General features: G+C 38.0%; 1 protein-coding gene across 1 annotated transcript; it reads right to left on the bottom strand.

Annotated features, from left to right (window-relative positions):
• Positions 1–211: 211 nt before the first annotated feature.
• LOC114631493 (E3 ubiquitin-protein ligase Topors-like) lies at positions 212–5510 on the bottom strand. Its single transcript, XM_028779848.1, has 2 exons — positions 5408–5510; positions 212–2792 (listed from the first exon to the last, which is right to left on the bottom strand). Exon 2 carries the CDS (start codon positions 2521–2523, stop codon positions 496–498), a length of 2028 nt encoding a protein of 675 aa, XP_028635681.1. The 5' UTR covers positions 2524–2792; positions 5408–5510; the 3' UTR covers positions 212–495.
• Between the last annotated feature and the right edge of the window lie 12484 nt (positions 5511–17994).

Here is a 17994-nt window from a genome sequence, read left to right as displayed (position 1 = left end):
GTTTGGAATAGAGGTGGCATGTACATGCCATGACATACTTGTGGATGTCAGAAGAGAGGCTGAAGGAATTGGTTCTTTCCTTCTACCATGTGGTTTCCAGGGATTGATTCCAGGCAACAAGCACTTCTACCCACTGAGCCATTATGAAGGGCCCAAGTAAAAATATTTTTTAGGAAATCTACTCATTTACAAAAAGCGGACAGAAATATTATTTACATAAATGAATAATTTAATAATGTGTATTTGTGCCCAAAAAGAGCTTTGAATTTAATCATCAGATATTTTGTTCTAGTTGCAAAGTGCTATGATAAATATTTTCATATATTTCAGATTAAATCCATACTTTCAATGAGCCTTGGTGGCTAAGTAGACTAATTTGCCTTTCAAAACCACTTAGCTTTTTATGCTTCTGATGATAAGCTTAGATTCATTCTTGGCTAGAAGGTTCTGAAGTCTTGAATTTCTTTCTTTTTCAAATTTACTTTCTGCAGGAAGTCACACATTCAGAATGACAATTCCTTGTTGGCTTTTATCCTTGAGATCCTCCAAGTCATCACTGATTTCTGCTGTGGTTTGTGTAGCCACACACTGGTATTTGGGTTTTTTGTGCCTGTGTGTTCTGATTCTCCTAATTCTACCAACTAGGTGCTTCCCCTTCATGTCATGCTTACGTGGAGACTGATATTTCTCAGTCTGTAGGCATGAGAGACTGTCACAATGTTCTCCAGTTTGAGATTGATCTTCACCTGCAGACATGCACTTACAAAACTTTCCATCTGTTAAACAAACCTGGATACAGTGGTCTGGATTCAAAGATGCCACCCTGTATGTTGACTCACAGCCATGAGCATTTCCTTTTGATAGCCCACAGTGCTTGCTTCTGTGATTTTCCCTCAGAGAGAGATTACTCTGACCTCTGCTCATGGATTGCTTTCTAGATCTGACACACCAGGATTTGGATCTGGGTGTCCTGGGACTGTATTGTCTTTGGGTTGTTCTACTGTAGTGTGAACCAACTTCTACACATCGGGACGACCGACTGCACCTTACCGTCTTTTTGCTAATAGAAGCCAACATCTTATCATTTCTGGTAGGAGAGGTGCTTTTTTCTGAGACACAATGACAAAATCGATCACTCTCTCTGGATTTGCTGCGTATCAATGTTCTTTCTCTGGGCAATCTTTGAAAAGACTTTAGTGAAGATTCTTCAAGCTTCTTTTTTTCTGCTTCTTTTTTCTGATGATATACCTGTTTGCCAGGAATAAAAACATTTGTTTCCCTTATATTGTACTTTCTTGGGAGAGCCTGATTAGAATCCACCAATGTTCTAAAGGTGTGTGGACTTGTTTCATGCCTCTTTAGATCCTGAACATGTCTAGGAAGCAGCTTTGTGCCTTCTGACTTTGTCTCTTGTTTATCATTTCTATAATACCCTGTGTCTGGCCTGCTTTCCCTGAGATAGTCCCAATTTAGTGAATTAGTAGTACAAACTACGTCTTTGAAATCATCTGATCCCCATTCATCTTTGGACCAAACATGGCGTTTGTTTGCTGGTTTCTGATGGGTTGTTGAAATTTGGGAATGTTTTGAGGAATGACCCTTTGGAAACTGTTTGAAGCCAGAGTCAGAGCTCTGCCCAGTCTTATTCCAGTTCTTCTTGAACTGCTTTATGCCATGTTGAAATTTCATGGAGGAACGATCCTCTGGCAAAGGCAAGACTGAAGCTGAAACAATATTTTTCTTTTTTATCCATGTTGAAACAGGACACTGATAGATGGCATTACGGTCATAGGTTTCCATGTTGTAAGATGAATAAACGAAACTGATAAACTCGTGCAGAAAGTGCTGTGTGTGTTGGAAGAGATAAGGCTCCAGTAGGTGAGTGAAAGATTCACTGTCCAAGTTAAATTTTGTCATGTGATGGAGAATGGCTGTCAGAATATTCTTCACTGTATAGCCATAGTCTCCACAGATAGCTGTGAGTTCCCGTTTCAGCCAGGGAATCAGCCGGTGCAGGCTACTGGGATTTCTTTTAAAGTAGTGAGCTGAAAAGTGCCTTTTCAGTCCAGAGCCCTGGACATACTTTACCCAGATTCCAGAATAGTACAGAGCTCTTCTAAACTTCACCACCACATGGTCTCTAAAATGGCTCAAGGACACAGAATGTAGTGGAAGCTTCCCACTGTCTCCAAACTTGCTCAGTAGTTCTTGGATAGTCAGCTCTTTCAATGGTCTGGTCTTCTTTGATGTCTGACTAAGATTTTGTGTTTGAGAGAAGTCCACAGAACTTTCCTCCTCTGAAGTGAGAAATGTGAAGTCTTCCTTGTTTGCGCTCTCCAGCTCGTTAGAACAACACTGAGAAAGAAAGCGTTGCATGATGGGAGAGAGTGTGGACTTTTTACTTAATCTTGAGTATGAAGCACCATCACCTCTCTTTCTGGAAGAGTAATTCCAGTCAGACTCACTGTGACTACCTTCCAAACAGCTAGGGCACCCACACCTAGATGAAAGGTCGATCGCCATTGGTTTAACAGATATATTTCATGAGTTGAATGTGAGGAAAAAAAAGCTTCAAATCAGTTTCTCATCTCACATGAAAAAATATCTATTAAAAGTACTCCATGAATATGTTTATAATCTGCTCACTCTGGAATTAATGTTGGAACAAAGTTACGAGGAGACAAACTATTTCTCAAATTCTTGGTAACATGCACAGGATACACAGTGAATATAAAGCAATGAAGATACAGGCATGTTGCGATTGTTTCTTTCTCAGTGTAGTTTTTCAAGTTCTGAAAGGCAAATTCAAAGAAAATAAAATAAACATTATCTCTGAAAACATATGCGTACAAGTAATATTATACAGATTGAGCAGGTTGAAATTATTTACTTAGAAATACTTTCTCTCTCTCTCTCTCTCTCTCTCTCACACACACACACACACACACACACACACACCACACACACACCAACAATTAAAGGGGAAAAAGTCATGAATTTGAAAGAGAGCAAGGAGAAAGAGTACATGTGAAGAAAAGAAAATGGAAATGATGTGATTATATTATAATCTCAGAAAATAGTTTTTAAAAATTTAAACATCATATTTTTTTGACCTGACAATTCTAGATATAAGGTTTTAATTTAGATAGACAAAAAAAGTAACACATATCAACAGTTTTAATGGCAGTAAAACCAGAAAATCACTTAAACGTACATCAGTGAGAAATGTGTTGAATGAATGATGCTCTACTCATTGTATTTAATACTAGGCATCTATTCAGTTGAAGTGAGAAGACTTCTTACCAAGAAAAGTAGATGGATGAATACATTGTTAACTTAAATACAGAAATATGAAATACTTCGTAAACTCTTGACAGTCAGACATAATGGCTCACACTTGTTATGCTAGCACTAGAGAGGCTGAAGGAGAAGAATGTTTGATTTCTATGGAACATAGCCTGGGTTCTTAGATACTGATTATTTGATTCTAGTACTATTAACTAAGTGCAGTTAGAAGCAATACATTTACACTAGTAATAATAAATTATAGCTCTGTTATATACATTTATATAGATGTTTATTAGAAAAATTCTCGGAACTAAAATGTCTAAAAGCATATTGGGATCCAGAGAAGGATATGAACACTGGTCATGGCCTCCATCTGGTGCTCTTGAGCTTCAGGTCTGATAGTCAGAACTGACAGCTATAAATGACAGGGGTCAATGAACCTACTTTAGGGTGAACATTCAACACAAGACACCTTCCTAAGTCTGTGTATACAAATGCTGGTGTCTTAAAGGAGATTAGTTTTAAAATGTCATTACAAGGAGTCAGCATAAAAATGTATAACTAGAAATAAGTCAACATATTTGTAGATTAATATCAAGCGACATGTTTTTGAAAGCTACTGTAGAACTATTAATTTTACTTTTACAGTGATTCTAGTATAGATAAAGGCAAACAAATTCTCTCAGCAGTACAAAACAGAAACTCAAGTCTCATGAGAAATTTCCCATAAATGAGTTAACTCATAACTAGAAATCAGTAACAAACTTAGTGGTGCAATACTGCACGTCTTGATACATGGAAGGATGAGGAAAGAAGATCACATGTTCAAGGCCTGCCTGGGCTACAGAGGAGTTCAAGGCTTTCCAGGGCAATGTAGCTGAGATCATATCCCCAAATTAAAAATACAGAGCACTAGTATTTGTAGAGCATTTATTAACATGTGTGAAGACCTTGCTTCAATTACTGGTATCACTGTAAACAAACAAAGGGTAGCAGCAGCACCAACAAGCAAGAAATTAGCTCTCTTAAAAAATAAGTCTACAGGAAAAAAAAATAGCCAGCAAACCCGGCTCCTACGAAAATCAGAAAATGTATGAACTAGATGGACTGCAAAAGATGAAAATGTTTTGTGTGTGTGTGTGTGTGTGTGTGTGTGTCCAGAAGGATGTGAAACACAGTCAAATGAGATTAAGAGAAATAAAAATGATAAAACTTGAAAATTTAAATGGATCAAACAATATAAGCACAGCTAAAGAGAGTTATTGCCATGGCACAGTAGAGCTCTGAACCCATTACTCAGACTGCACTAAGAAAGGCAGAAAAGACAAACTGGAAGATGAAGAGAAAGAAAACAAAATAAGAAGGTTTAAACTGGAAATGAGGAAAGGCAGTTTTCAAAAAGATAAGGGCTAACATCTTTCAAGAATGTGTAAAATATGTAAATTGTCAGACTTAGAATTATAATAACATCCAACTATAGCCAATAAAAAGAAACCCAGATCAAAATAAACCAAAGTGAAACTGCAGTACATGAAACATAAGGTATCTTTTCAATTGTCACTAAAAATGGTGAGTAAATCTTCAAAGTTTAAAAGCAATTACCATTCTGGAATTATATAGTCACTAGACATGGCCTTCACAAAGCAGATCAGAATTTTATAGGATTTTAGAGACAGACATTTTGGGGAACTAAAACTCAAAAAATGTAAACACCAGCACCCTCCCAAAAAGAATGTGTGTGAAGTATAGTATGTAAGAAAAGATACTGGAGGAAAACAATTATGAGTTTGAAGAGAGACTTTTAAGAAAGCATGGTAGGCATGGATCCACATAAAGAAGCAGTGTGTAAAACAGCATCCCAAAGATCATTTAGGAGAGAAGATGACAACGAAACACCTATCTATCATGACCATTGACTTCAAGGACAAATCAATTCATGTGTAACTGCTGCAGGAATCCCTTATGTAATCTCATGGCAGACTTTCATCTTTGAAGAATCTGTCTTCAAAGACCTAAATTAAAGTCAACTTGTCATACCATAATGTGGTCAGTGAAGACAAATTTCAGAAATTAACTCAATATTCTAGGCACAGCTTATTTCATTATACTACTTCCTCACCAAGCCTTCATCTCGAAAGGGAAAAGGGCACGTATTGTATTCCTCAGTAAAAAAACAAGACCCCATTCAGCTGAACCTTAGATGCTGGATTCATTTGTTTATATTAACTAGTCTGTTCTATTTACCCTAGAGACAGAACTCAGAACTCAGGGCAAGTTCTATTTCAGGCTGAAGTTACAGAGAAAGTGTCATGAAGCTTGGCATCTTGCATTTTGAATCAGCAAGTGATGTTAAGATGCAATGGTGAATAAGACAGGATTCAGACCCATGATTTAAAGGAGATTCAAACTCATTCATCTTCTAGTAGATCAAATGCAACACTCTAGCAAGAAGCCTGACTCAGAAGATAGCAAACACCAAATGGAATGCAGTCTTTCCTAATGAATGAATGCTCCTCCCCCAAATAATATGCAAATACTTAAATTTACATTATTTAATCACAAACTTGTCACTTCCCTTTTAAAGGATACATAGGAATAAACAGTTTAATATGTACACAAGATGGAATTACTCACATTTTTACTCTGAATCACCATTTTGGAAGCAAAATGATTAAAAAAAAATTTTTTTTATTCAGATTTTTTTACTCATTTCATGTCTAAATAGTAGTTAGCAGACCACATCATTATTCTTTGCTGTTGTTGCTGCTCTGGTGTGCTGCAGGAGTTTAGCCTGGTTGTAGTTGTTCAGGTCACTCAGTTACTCAGACCTGGGATGAAACACCTAAGATTGAAGGGCATTTAGGAGGAATCAGAGAAGCTTTTGGAATCTAATAGCTATTTAATAGAACAGTCATTTTAAGTGTTACTTAGAGTTTCATGCAATACACTGTATCACTTCGTGTGTGTGTGTGTGTGTGTGTGTGTGTGTGTGTGTGCCTGTGTACAGAGATCAGAGAACTTTCTGAAAGAGTTTTTTTTTTCTTCTTCAACCTTGCTGAGGTGTGATCTCCTTTGCTAGCTTCACCATGCATATATATACGAGGCTTGTTGCCCCATGAGCTTTGGGACGATTCTTCAGTCTTTTCCAATCTTCCCAGACAGTGCTGACATTACAATTTTGTACAACCATATCCAGAGTCCTTGCATGGGTTTTGGAAATGGAACTCAAAGAATCAGGCTTTCAAAACAAGCACTTTTACTCACTATCTCCCTAGCCCTTCTTTAAAAAAAATAAAAATTGTGTCTTATATAGTAATTCTGTAACTTCAGATAAGCAGAAGGTTTGAAAGTTTGCAACTGTAGGACAATACATACTACCAGTCCTGGTTAGAGGGAGGTAAGGCGGGGGGGTGTTCTTCTAATGCTAGTCTCTTACTCCCTGAGCTTTGTGACATGATTAGAGAATGGCTCAGATGAGATGTTAGACAGTAAAAGTTAAACTTATTTCAGAAATCATTTATATACACATCAGTGAACACAGGAAAAAATATGACCACGCCCTTTATCCCTCCTATCTTTGTCTTCTTTTTTTTTTTAATTTTTTCTTTTCCTCCCTCTGTTCTTAAGGTCTAAGAATTTGAAAGCAGCATGGAAGTGAAGAGGATGCTGGGAGGGGAGTCTTGCCATTTAAAGTGAGGATTCATCAAGTCAAGGTGGTGATGCAAGACTATTCCAAACAGCTCATCCAATCACCAGGAGCTAGAAATTTGACCCTTTGTTTTCTGACCTGAGTCCTGAGTACAGGACTCGGAAGTCCATGTCTTCTGACTTTGTTTATAATCTTAGGGCAGAGTTTCTATACTCATTGAGATGCATAATTATTTGTTATATGCTATAGGATGCTAAGTATTATCTCTACCTAGAAGATGCAAGTGGTACTCTACTCCAAGCAAAAAGTCTCCGGATATTGGTAATGCCACCCTGCCCAGTTAAGAATCCTGTCTGTAGTATTTGCTTATTATGTTTGGAGATACATTTGTCACTGTACTGGAGCAATTCTTCTACTAAAACAAACAAATAACAAAAAGGTGAGATCTCTGGAGTAAATGCCATGTTCCACGCCTCTGTTCCATGTCCTCCACATATGTGGAGATTTTCAAGGCATCTTTCTATCTTTTATTTCTAGTTTGACTGCATCGTGATGTGAAGGCATACTCTCTTAGATTTCTGTCCTTTTGAGTTTGCTAAGGTGTATTTTATGGGTCAGGATGTTGTCTGACTTAATGAGTATTCTCTGTGCACTTGATGAGGATGTGCAATCTGGTATTGGTAGGTGGACTGTCCTATAACTGTCAGATAGATCAAGTTGATTGACAGCAGAAATCAAGTCACCCATATCCTTACTGATTCTATGCCTGCTTGGTCTATCAGTTACTGATAGAAGGGTGGTATGGGCGTCTCCAACTATAATTGTGCATTTGCCCTTTTCTCCTTGCCGTTCTAGTACATTATGCTGCATACATCTTGACGTCCCATTGCTAGGTGGATATTTCCATATACAATGAGAGCTCTTTACCTATCTCTTTTTCTCTGATAATTTTTCTTGTGTTGATATTTGCTTTTTTTAAACAACTTTACATAGCAATTTTAGGTTTTTTTTTATTAGTGTTAACATGGTATATCATTCACTGCCAAAAGCCATCTAGCAGAGGGTCAAAACTAGCAGGTGATCTTCCTGAGAGTTCTGCCATAGACTGTCAATCTAGGATAGATTTCATTCTGTAGGCAAAACCAAGGAGATTATATCTGAGGAAAGATTTCTGCTAGTAACATGCTTTTCCTGTTATTATTAAATAAATAACATTCATAGGTATTGACCTAGGTAATCTTGTAGTAATGCTATATAGACAAATAGGTAATGATTCTATAGAATTCCTGATTTGATTCAAATAATTTTAGGAAGTTTTTAAAGATGGTCTTAGTTGCTAGAAAATATGCAATAAAATTAGAATCAAGAATAGAATGTGCCTACTCTTCAAAATAGTAAGAAAAGGCTGCAAAATAAGAAATAAAATGAGCTTTCATAAGTTCACTAAAAAGAGAAATACACTTGGGACAATTTTGTGTTTAAGAAAAAAAATTTAAGTCTAAGGATAAAGTCACAGTTATGCACTATGATAAGGTAAAGCCATGTATAAACTGCAGCTTTGAACTTATAATGAGTATATTATGATGAAACACTTCTTTGAACTTAATGTCAACATCCTTCTGTAACTCCCATTCTGTGTAACATTTTATCTATGAAGTAATTTTCTAAAGAATTTTTTTGTCTAAGAAGATATAAAACACCAGAGAGAAGAAATAAAGTTGTTAGTTGAATGGTTTGGCTTGGGGAGTTCTGCCATATCCATCCATCTATCTATCCATTCATTCATCCATCCAAATGTGTATGTTTGTCTGTATATTTGTGTGTAGGTATATGTGTATATATGTAAGCATGCATGAATACTTGTGGAGTTGATTGTGACAGATGGGCCAAAATGTGGGTGTATGAATGTTTGAATGTATATGTGTCTGTGCATATTTGACTGAATAAAGCCTCTTAATTCTTTTCCTTTCCTTCCTCTCTGGTTCACAAAGAGTTAACAAGCTTAGCCAGAGAGGCTTCTGGCTGATTCACCAGAGAAAGGAACTCTGGCAACAAATCCCTTTATTTAACTCCCCCTTCACCCTAACCCTCCTCCCCACCCCCACCCCCCCACCCCCCGTTTTACTTTGAGGTGCTAAACACTAGAAACTGCAGTTTCTGGCCTCACAGGGAATTTAGGCAGGTCAGCTACCACTCCAAAGTAACTTAAACTTAAGACAGATAAATGTTTTATTATAGAAAAGGAAACCATAAATATCTCACAAGACCAAGTCTTGCCCCTGCTGAAGCTTTTCCTCCTTGGCTTACCTCAAGAGATAATGAAGAAAGAGGCTCCAGTATCCAGCAATTCACTATCCTTTTACTCTAAATAGAAATTTCATGGCTAGACTGGGTAGATGGCTCTTATTTTTCTATCTTCTCTGTTTCAATGAGTCCAGTTAGAAGCCTTACATTTGAAATGATTATTGATATAGTTTAATTAATACTTGTCATGTATCCTAGTTTGCTTTCTTGTTGCTGTGATAAACACCATGACTAAAAGCCACTGGGGCTATAGGGTTATTAGCTTTACAGTACCAGATACAATACCACTATTTCAGTTCGAAAGTTACAGTCTATCACTGAGGGAAATATAGGCCAGGGACTCATGAAGGGGCAGAGGCAGAGGCAGAAACCATGGTGGAAAGCTGCATATTGGCTTCTGTTCAATATGCTTTATTATATAGAAGGTACCTAAGGATGATACTGCCCACAGTGGGCTGGACCCTCCCACATCAATTAGCGAACAAGAAATAGTCCACAGACAAGCCCAAGGACCAATCTAATCAAAGCATCTACTCAGTTGTGGTTCCCTCCTCCCAGGTGATTCTGGTTTGTGTCAGGTAGACAACAGAAGTCTATCCAGCAGATCATGCTTTTAGCTATTTTCTATTTGTTGCATTTTGATTTGTTTCCTTTTTGGGTCTTCATCTGAGACTCACCAGCACTCCAAGACAAATATTTCTTTTAAGAATTCCAATTTAGAAATTAAGAAATCAGGAGTATTAACTGACTAATTAACCAAAGCTACTTTGGATAAAACTGATTACCAGAATTTGAGTCATCTGTGTTATTTTCTTTTTCTTTTATTGAAGATACATTCTTTTCTTATACAATATATCCTGGTTACAGCTTCCCCTCTCCTCTACTCTCAGTTCCCCCATACCCCTTCTCTCTGGATCAACTCCCTTTCTAGTTCTCATTAGGAAAGAAGAGTCTTCTAAGATATAACAACCAAAGATGACAAAATAAAATATAATAAGATGAAGCAAAAAAAAAATGTGTATCAAAATTGGTCACAGCTATCTAAAAGGAGGAAAAGAGTCCCAAGAGCAGACTAACAAATCAATGACGCCCTGATTCTCATAGTCAGGAGTTCCACATAAATGCTAATCTACTAGCTACAGTATATACAGAAGTCCTGATGTAAGCCCAAGTGGGCCCTGCGCTTGCTGTTTTAGTCTCTGTGACCTTCTGTGTGCCATAATTAGGTGATTTAGAGTCCCTTGTTCCCCTGATGTCCTCCATCTCCTCTCTCTCTCTCTCTCACAATCTTTCTGCCTCCTAGTCCACTGAATTCCCTGAGCTCTGAGGGGGAGGGATTTGTTGAAGAACTCCAATTTCAACTCTACATAATGTCTGGGTCTCTGCATCTGGTCCCACCTGCTGTTGGAGGAAGCCTCTCTGGTTGTCTGTATTTTTTACATGAGTAAGTATCATCCCCTGTTTACCGAGGACGTTTAGAAACAAAACACTGAGAAAGTCCCTAAACCTAACATTCTACCTTCTGAAAATCTCTAAAATCTACATTACTCCCAGTGTGTTCTTATTTCCAGAAGACTATGTTAAGAATCCAGAATAACTGCTCTAGGAAAATCAAAGTATCATGGATCAAATAACAACCAACTAATGAGAAGTTCTAACAGGGTTAGCATAATAACAAGACTATGAAAAGAAAACACAGGCTTTTCTGCATTCTTGCAGAGACTAGAATTATTCACGGATCACCATCATAGAGTGCCAGACTTCTTAAGGAGCATTAAAAAAAAAAAAAGTCCAACCTTGTTCTTATCCAGACTGTTTCATTTTATTTTCTAATTGACTGAGGTCATTTAAAATGAATTGTTACAACCTGGCTCTGGAAATCATCTATTTTCCCATAAAATGTTTTCCCTTGCTTCCATGGGGAAGAGCAGAAAGATAGAACTGGCCTTAGGCCCAAACCATAATTTTAGTAATTACCAACACAAGTGACTGCAGCCATAATTGAGCCATTCAAAGCCAAATGGTAGTAGTAATTATTTTGTCGTATTTGAATAAAGAGTGTTTTTTTGGAGGGAACAAGTGCAGTTGAGCTAAGAAGGCTTAGACAGTCTGCCATGGAGTCAGAGACCTTCCATGTGCAGTAGGGGTCTTCCTGGCACCACAGATCTCTTACACGACAGTGATATATGCCCCTCGTTATAGATGATGGCCTTGTCACACTTAAACTAATCTCTCTTTGTGTTTTCAGGCCCAGCTCATTCCCCTGGGCAACAGTCATCAATTTACATGGAGAGGCACCGGGAGAAACACAAAACCTATCTATCACAATTGCTCAGAGTGTACTAACAGTCACTTCAAGCCAAGCATGCATCCACATTTCAATCAGGCTCTACTCCTGCAGCATCATAAATAGTGCCAGGAGATGCATTGTTAAGAAAATGGGTGAAAGAGAAGAGAGGACTCTTATGAAATATGGAGGCCAGGGAGCTCTCCTCTCATATGACCACCTCAGTGTCCACAGAGCTCGACATGGTTTGCATGGTATCCAGACTTCCTAGAATCACCTGGCTGCTTATGAATAGCCATCTCAGCATTCAGGTAGATACAACAGAAGCCACATTGGCCTAGGAATGTAGAAGCCTGAGAAGCAGGATCCTTATCCATAAGTGTTTTTTCCATCCAGATAACCAAGGCTGGTCTGCTCTCTGGACATATTCCCTAGGCCAGTCCTTCCTCTGCTCAAGGTGGAGTTTGATCCACTTTCCCTAAAGAATTTATTTTCTTCCCAAGTCATAAATTTCTTAAGCATTGCTAAAAATGGTAATGGTACTACCAATATTTTTCATGGTCAAAGAGTCAAATGGAAAGCAAATATTTCAATGTCATTGAAATCATGGTCCCATACTCCCACCAATTTGAATGGTTAAACCTCCCCTTCCTGAATACAACTTGAATATAATCAGCATACATTTATTTTACTGCTTCTGCATATTCCTCCAAAAGTTTCTTTCCTTTTCTTAATATTTTTGTCACACACAATAATACAGTACAAAGTTGCTGAACTAATTTTAGAAAACAAAGCTTATTGGGAGTGAAGTCACACCCATTTTTTGTTTGTTTCTATGCTGCATCCTTGTTATGAGCCTAGAGCCTAGTAGCTGCTACCCAAATATATGACTTGCAAGTCTGAAAATATTTTCCACTCACCCCTTTGCAAAAAATATTTCAAAACCCTGTTCTAGGCTATGACCAGCATCTACTGTTATTAATCTACTTGATTGTGGCCTTTCTAAAGATTATTCTCCTCTGAGGATACTCTTATCAATCTCATACAGAAAGCTAGAGCATGACACTATTTATTCTGGATCATTTCGAATGCCTTTTTCCTGTAAAAGACTGATCTCCTTGTACTGCTATATCTCTCACATTCACACAGTTAGTTGACTTGACTTTATTTTACTCTTATCACTACGAAACCCACTAGAATTGTGAAAAAGTATATATATGGACTGAATTTTAATAATCAGAGTTGCTATGAAATCTGCCAAAAAAATTGATTAAAAAGTAAAAGAAGTTCTTGACTAAAAAGGAGATTTCAACACACTTTCCTAAGAATCTCACTAGGCTAGCACTATCTATGCAACGAATCATAACTAATAAAATAGGAAAGCTTAAAGTGGTCAAAGCTATGCTTGCACACAAGCCAGTGGCGTTAGAAACTGTCTTTGCAACCCAAGAAGAAAAGCAAGTAAACCAAGATTTTACATAAAAGAACTAAGCAAAGTTTTGCTCAGGAGCACAAAGACATGGGGAAAATGGAGATGAACATGAACAACTCTGAAATGGGAAAAATGGTGTAGAAGAGTGGATAAAGAAACTAGAGATGACATTGTAAAAAGATTGCCAGAGAAGAGGATGTTATCAGAAAAACAGATCAGTCATTGAGAGGAAACCTAAATGCCAGCATTTGGCAGATTCATTACTTTAGTAATACGTAGGAAGGGGCCATATGCCTGCATGCAAGGCCACCTCCATAAAGTAACCCCCACTGAATTAGACTGGACTCAGGAACTCTGCTTACTATTCTCAAGTCCTTTGCATTCCTATCCGCCTCTCTGGCTTTGCACTGTGGAGTCCCAGGTGGCTGGCCATGAGATTCCTCTTAGTACACAGGTGCGAAGGATAATATTTTGATTATCTGTACCAGGCAACTCATAGAAAAAAGTTATATAGCAACAAGAAAGTGCCAACATTAAGTCACATGAAATAATAAATGAATTTTCCCCTTTGTCTCACTTGGATATACCATTTGCTAACTTTTATAGTTTAGTAAATTCTTAGTCAATTTTTAGCACATATATCACAGTTTCTTTGAAAAACTTTTCTGTATACTCTTTGGTTGATGACTCAGTCTCTGGGAGCTCCCAGGGGTCCACCTGCAAGGGGAGTAGGAGACGGGGGCAACATTTGAGATGTAAATAAATAAAATAAATAATTAATGGGAAGAAAATTCTTTCTGGAAAAGTTGTTGGAAGGCCTAGTACCTTGCATTTTTATCCTTATGACCACTGAGAAGTCTGACATACTCCTATAACCTTCAACAATAAGCTTAATCAATAACTGCATTCTAAACACTTTTCTTTATACTCTCAGAGACTTGTAGCTCCCACCTCTCATGAATGAAGCTTCATTTTCCAGCAGATGGAGAGCATCACAGCAAACCACAACTGGTCAAAATGCAGGAACAACTGGCAATGAGGTACCTAACCTCAACTAATAAATCTATAACAGAACAACTACACCAGAGCCTCAAGGAACCTCTCAGAAGAGAGGGAGAGATCCCACACCTAGATAAAGAGCTACAAGTTATTAATGACATTGGAGAAAGGAAGAATGAATCTCCCCCCCCAAAAAAGAGCCCTCTAATTGTTGATCTAATACTAAGTTTTCAGCCCTAAAAAAAAATAGAGAGAGCAAGATATACTCATATATTTATATGTATGTATATATATATATAACATTAATAGTAAAGAAAAAGATAAAAAGGACAAGAGGATTAGAAAATGAAATAATTTGTAGTAACTAATAAACTTCAATGATATGTCTGGAATTCTGGAGATTACATAAACATATTTTCTTCAAATCAAGGCAACATATTTATGACAATAAAACTAAAAGGAGACAAATAGATGTAAAGGGGGAGGTGTCTAGTGTCCAAACGCTCTGAATTTGAGTTTCAGCTCTACCATGTAATGAATGGATGGTTTCCAGAGGTCTGCACACTCATCTGCGTACAGAGAGAAAGATATCCATGATGAAGAAGCAGAAGAACAGCACTGTGCAGTGTCTGGAACAGTGCATGGCAGTGACCAGATGTCACACTGGCAGGTGACACTGTGACAAGAGGGTAATTGCAGACTTGTATATTTCCAACTTTAGATTATGAACTCTTTGAAAACAGAATGTAATATGCATTTACTATAAGAATTTTAAAATGTAAAAGCCCCCACATCCGTAGAAAGTACAGTCTACTAAAATATAGTCTAACATGATTATTTTCAATAAATACAAGTCTAACATTTCTGAGCACAGATCATCTTCAGAGCATTTCTGTCATTATACTAAGCCTTCAAGTGTACGTGTCGTTAGTTCCCATTCTGTTTTATTACTGAGGAAACTGGTAGCCAGGAAAATTATTTCGTTCTATTAAGGGTATAAAAATGAGTAGACCCAACAGGTCTAGAATAGGAGGTACCCAACAACCTCTTTGTCCAAATTCTTTAGTTACACAAATCTTTGCTGTGATATTTGATAACAGTGACATCTGAGAATCTGGCATTACATTATTTTGTCACATCATGCGTCATCTTACCATTGTCAGTTTGTTAGCTTTTTCATCACTCTTGTTGAGAATCGGATCGCTTGCTGTTTGCCTAGGTGGGGCACTGAACTGCATGGATCATCTTTTCTGAAGCAGAAGCTACCACACATGCGACTCCAGTTACTCCTAGAGTTCAAAGAAGCTCAAGGACTACACTGTCGTAGCCACCGTATCTTAATTCTTAATGATTATTTGCTGATGTGCCGACTCAGCGGACTCAATGTGTAGTCTTCAAGTTTATCAGTAAAATAACTGATACTAGCAGGAGCATGTATTAGAAATCCAAATCCCATGGGTTTGGGGCCATCATAATCAAACTTTTACTTAACACTGTAAACCTTTTAGAATGGACACACGGAAATGAAAACAATCGGTACACCTGCGGAGAAGATGCAAAGATCTCTTTCTCTTTTCTCTTGAGTTCTGACACGTGTACCCTTTTCTTCGCTAATCAAGAAACCATCAGCCGTTAAAGTTCTATGAATAGTGAAATTGTGTCAGTCTCAGGTCGATCATTGAGTTGGGGAGCTACAGCAGAGCATGGCAAAGAGGGTTTCCGGTAAATTCTCTGTGCACTAGTAACGCCGTGGTTCATGCTTTGAGTAATGAACTAAGGCAACGCTCATAATAGGCAGCTGTTCATAACTCAGTAATCCAGGATGATTATTTTGGGAAAACAAGCACTTCTCGAAAACACTTAAACAGATATCTACTTTAAAAGAAGATAATGCTGGCAGATTGGAATGATGATAAAATGCGCTTGTTCCGTCCTTACCTCAAGCTAATTAACAGCTTGGCACGTCTAACATTGAAAGCAACCAATTATCACAGGACAAAATACTGGCCGTCAACATTTCTGTAATGCAGTTGGCACAGAAAGTGTCATACAAATAACTTCGAGCAAAGACTAATGGAGACAGACACTAATGCCCCAGGCCAGCTTGAAAATGAAAGCTGGAACCCAAAACAATTAGACCTTTCATTATGGAAAAAGTAACTGTGGCCATTCAACAGTGACATGGTTAAGACAGCCAATTGCTTCTCAAAAATAAACTGTGACCATCTTTCATTCTGCTCTGGGTGAGGCTGAACCTTCACCCTGTCAAATGTCCAAGGATATAAGCAATGTATCTGCCAGGAGGAAAGCCAGACATGGGAGGATCTGGATGCTATATTCCAGATTGCTATATTGCAGAAAAGGATGGTTTTTTCCCTAATCACACACGTAATATCTGGCACACACATACACATATCACATATTCTGTAGACTCCTTGTCCACAGAGACTCCTGACGCAATGGGTATGATATATGTAACAAGCACTGTGAAAATATCATGTCTATGGAGTGCTTTTTGGTAGTGAAATTATTAAAACAAATAAACGGAGGTTAATTTGATATGTATTGTATATCTAATGTGTACCAAGTTCTGTGATTGCTCATTGTGTTTGCTTTTGACGGTCTTTTATCTTTCTGAAGAGATAAATATTAAATGTTTCAAAAGCAAAGTATCCAGGTTATCAGTGAAGAGTCTTGAAGATAGAGCTGATGGGAGAATTATGTGGATATTTGAAAGAAGGACGGTGGTAGCCTTGATCTTTATTTTTTATTTTTATTTTTGCTATTCTTATGTGCAAATTTCTGGATTTGGGATGCAGTTGTTTCCTACACTGGGATCTGTGTGGAGTACCAGCTCTTGTCACTGAGAGGTGGCTACTCCTTGCTGTTTTGAGCAATGTGGGTGTGAGGGGGTATATCATACCTCTCCTGTGGGAGCCAAAGAGAGCCTTGTGAATACTCTCTGACAATGTCTTTCATGCTAGGAGAATGTACAGAAGTTCTGATGTGCTAGTTAGATTCAAAGACATCTACTTGGAATGCCAAGAACCTGCGAATGTTCCCTAACACAGCAGAGAGGAGTTTGCAGAAGAGAGCACTTTAAGGAGTTTGAAATGCAGAGCTTAATCTCAATTACCTGGTATAATCACAAAAACTCTTCTAAGTGAAAAGGGTGATGGAAGAGTCCATAACAGACAGAGATTTGAAGACACTGAGATAGAAGAGGCTAGAACAATACTCCACAGGACCATAAGATATGTTAAGACCATCCTCACTCCAGGTCCTCCAGATGATTCCAATGTTCCACTACAGATGTCCTCACCCTGGAGTTACAAAGAGCCCCTCTTCTACCAATGCAGACTGTGCATGAGCCATTTTCTCCATCTTGGTACCCAGTATTCATACCAGGTCACTCTGTGTGCTGCTGCCTAGTATACTGCAGCCTAATGCCTAATAAATACTCCTTCGGAACAATTGTTTATTGAGCCTGCTATTTTATCTCCAGAGGACCAGGCTGAGTTGGCTGCACTGAAGACTGGTAATACTGAGGGTCACTGACACCAAGTGTGGGGCTAGTAGACAGTGATGAAGAGCCACAGTCAGTAGCCTGTTGGCTCTGATTGCTAGAAAAGTAATGTACAGCAACAGACTTTAGGAGCTGAGAGCCATACCACTCAATGCTCAGCAGCTACTAAGGAAGCTGCATTTTTACAGCTCATAATTTATACCTAAATTAACCCAAAGAATGTTCAGCTGATAATAATGTATATGACTGAACCTGAAGAAACAAGTGGATGCCATAAGCCAGAGAATACTAGCAGGTTCTAGACCAGTGGTTCTCAACCTTCCTAAAGCCGTGACTGTTTAACACATAATTCCTCACGTTGTGGTGATCCCCAACCATAAAAAAATTAAGCTGCTACTTCTTAACTGTAATTTTTCTGCTATTATGAATTATAATATAAATATCAGATATTCAGGATATCTGATATGTGACCCCCCCCAAAGGGATCATGACCCACAGATTGAGAACCA

Source organism: Grammomys surdaster, unplaced genomic scaffold (genome assembly GCF_004785775.1).
Source record: "Grammomys surdaster isolate TR1022 unplaced genomic scaffold, NIH_TR_1.0 363, whole genome shotgun sequence".
Lineage (NCBI taxonomy): Eukaryota > Metazoa > Chordata > Mammalia > Rodentia > Muridae > Grammomys > Grammomys surdaster.
This window is presented reverse-complemented; position numbering and strand designations above follow the sequence as displayed.

What these genes read in the sequence shown, in the direction of transcription:
- LOC114631493 (XM_028779848.1), bottom strand. Translation starts at nt 2,523, where the DNA reads ATGGCGATCGACCTTTCATCTAGGTGTGGGTGCCCTAGCTGTTTGGAA.